General features: G+C 35.6%; 1 protein-coding gene across 1 annotated transcript in view; it reads right to left on the bottom strand.

Annotated features, from left to right (window-relative positions):
• Positions 1-249: 249 nt before the first annotated feature.
• Positions 250-1,411, bottom strand: part of LOC127120278 (probable NAD(P)H dehydrogenase (quinone) FQR1-like 2) — a 2,622-nt gene continuing 1,460 nt past the window's right edge. Inside the window, exon 2 of the mRNA XM_051050687.1 lies at positions 250-723. Coding sequence (XP_050906644.1) covers positions 495-723 — 229 coding nt within the window. The 3' untranslated portion in view covers positions 250-494. The remainder of the gene's footprint in view (positions 724-1,411) is intronic.

Here is a 1,411-nt window from a genome sequence, read left to right as displayed (position 1 = left end):
AACTAGGATGCACGTGAAAATCTTGTCACACGTTTCAATGATTTATGTGTTCATCTTAAAGAATGAATAGCTACAATTTCTTTCATTGGTTGGTACAATGATGAGTAGTACGAACAAAGCTCTCTAACTGGCAAAGCTAGCCGTAGAGATCAAACCTATTTCCATAAATGTGAAACTTTTTTTTTGAACAAAAACAAAAATTCACCTTTGGCCCTCCTTTTCAGAAAGAAAAAAACAATAAGTAGGATATGAAGATAAACAGATTCACACTACGATTTGATAATTTAGAAACATGTACAACTTCCAGAACAAAGCAGAACCTTATAACAACATGGGATTCCTATCCCCATCAAAATTGACACTGATAGAGTGCAACAGAACTGTCATTCCTCGTCACAACACACCGGTAAAATGTCAGAATCAGTTTGACAGCAAAGAAAGGTGGAAAACATACAGATGACCAACAATAATAGAATGAAATCAAGAAACTAGCATCAGGACTTAGCGAGTCGCTTGACTATGGCAGCCATATATTTGCCCTGATGCTCAGCAAGTGCAAGCTCTGTTTCACTTGCCTCTCTTGTGCCATCACCCGCAAACACTCCTGCACCATATGGAGAACCACCTCTGATGGAATCCAAATTGAACATTCCAGGTCCAAATGTATATCCAATAGGAACAAACAGCATTCCTTGATGTGCCAGCTGAGTGATTGCCGTCCAACTGTAATAGAAAGCACAAAAATAAGTATTTAATAATGCTTTTCAAACAATAATACGGAAGAGAGCTTTCTAATTTCTAATATCAGTGCCTATATTCCGCGCCTAATTTCACTTAGGGAGTTTCATCCGTATGGAAAGTTGAAAAAAAAACTATCTACAATGGTAAAGAAATAAAAAAGGACTACACGGATTTTTAATCTTCTACAAGAAATCAATAATAGCTGAACTGCATGTACATGTTTAATAGTCCAGGCCAATAGTCAATAGACTCAACAAGGATCAAAATTTTAACTTTTGCCTCTAAAGTAAATCCTTCATTCTAGAAGAGTCATCCGTATTCCAAACAGCAGACAATCACTTAAATAGTTCAATCTAATACATTCTTCTTCAAATACAACTTATTTTCCTCTCTACATTACCAAGTCACAATGTAATCCACCAAAAGAATAAAGTGAAATCCTTGTCCACTTGTTTTACACCGTACTGTAAAATTTGTTAGTCAACTACGGTCATCCATTAATAAGCTTTGCTTATAACCATGAGTTTTACATAACCATCTTTTGACATCACCCACACATGATAAATGAAAATTCACTAGGTTGGTAATCTAGATGTGAATATGAACCATCAGTAACAGGCAAGTCACGTGAACTCAAAAACACGTTGAAACTTTCTTTTGTTTAACATAC

The sequence above is a fragment of the Lathyrus oleraceus genome, chromosome 2, assembly GCF_024323335.1.
Source record: "Lathyrus oleraceus cultivar Zhongwan6 chromosome 2, CAAS_Psat_ZW6_1.0, whole genome shotgun sequence".
Taxonomy (NCBI): Eukaryota; Viridiplantae; Streptophyta; class Magnoliopsida; order Fabales; family Fabaceae; genus Lathyrus; species Lathyrus oleraceus.
Note: the sequence above shows the minus strand (reverse complement) of the source record. Positions and strands in the feature narration are given on the sequence as shown.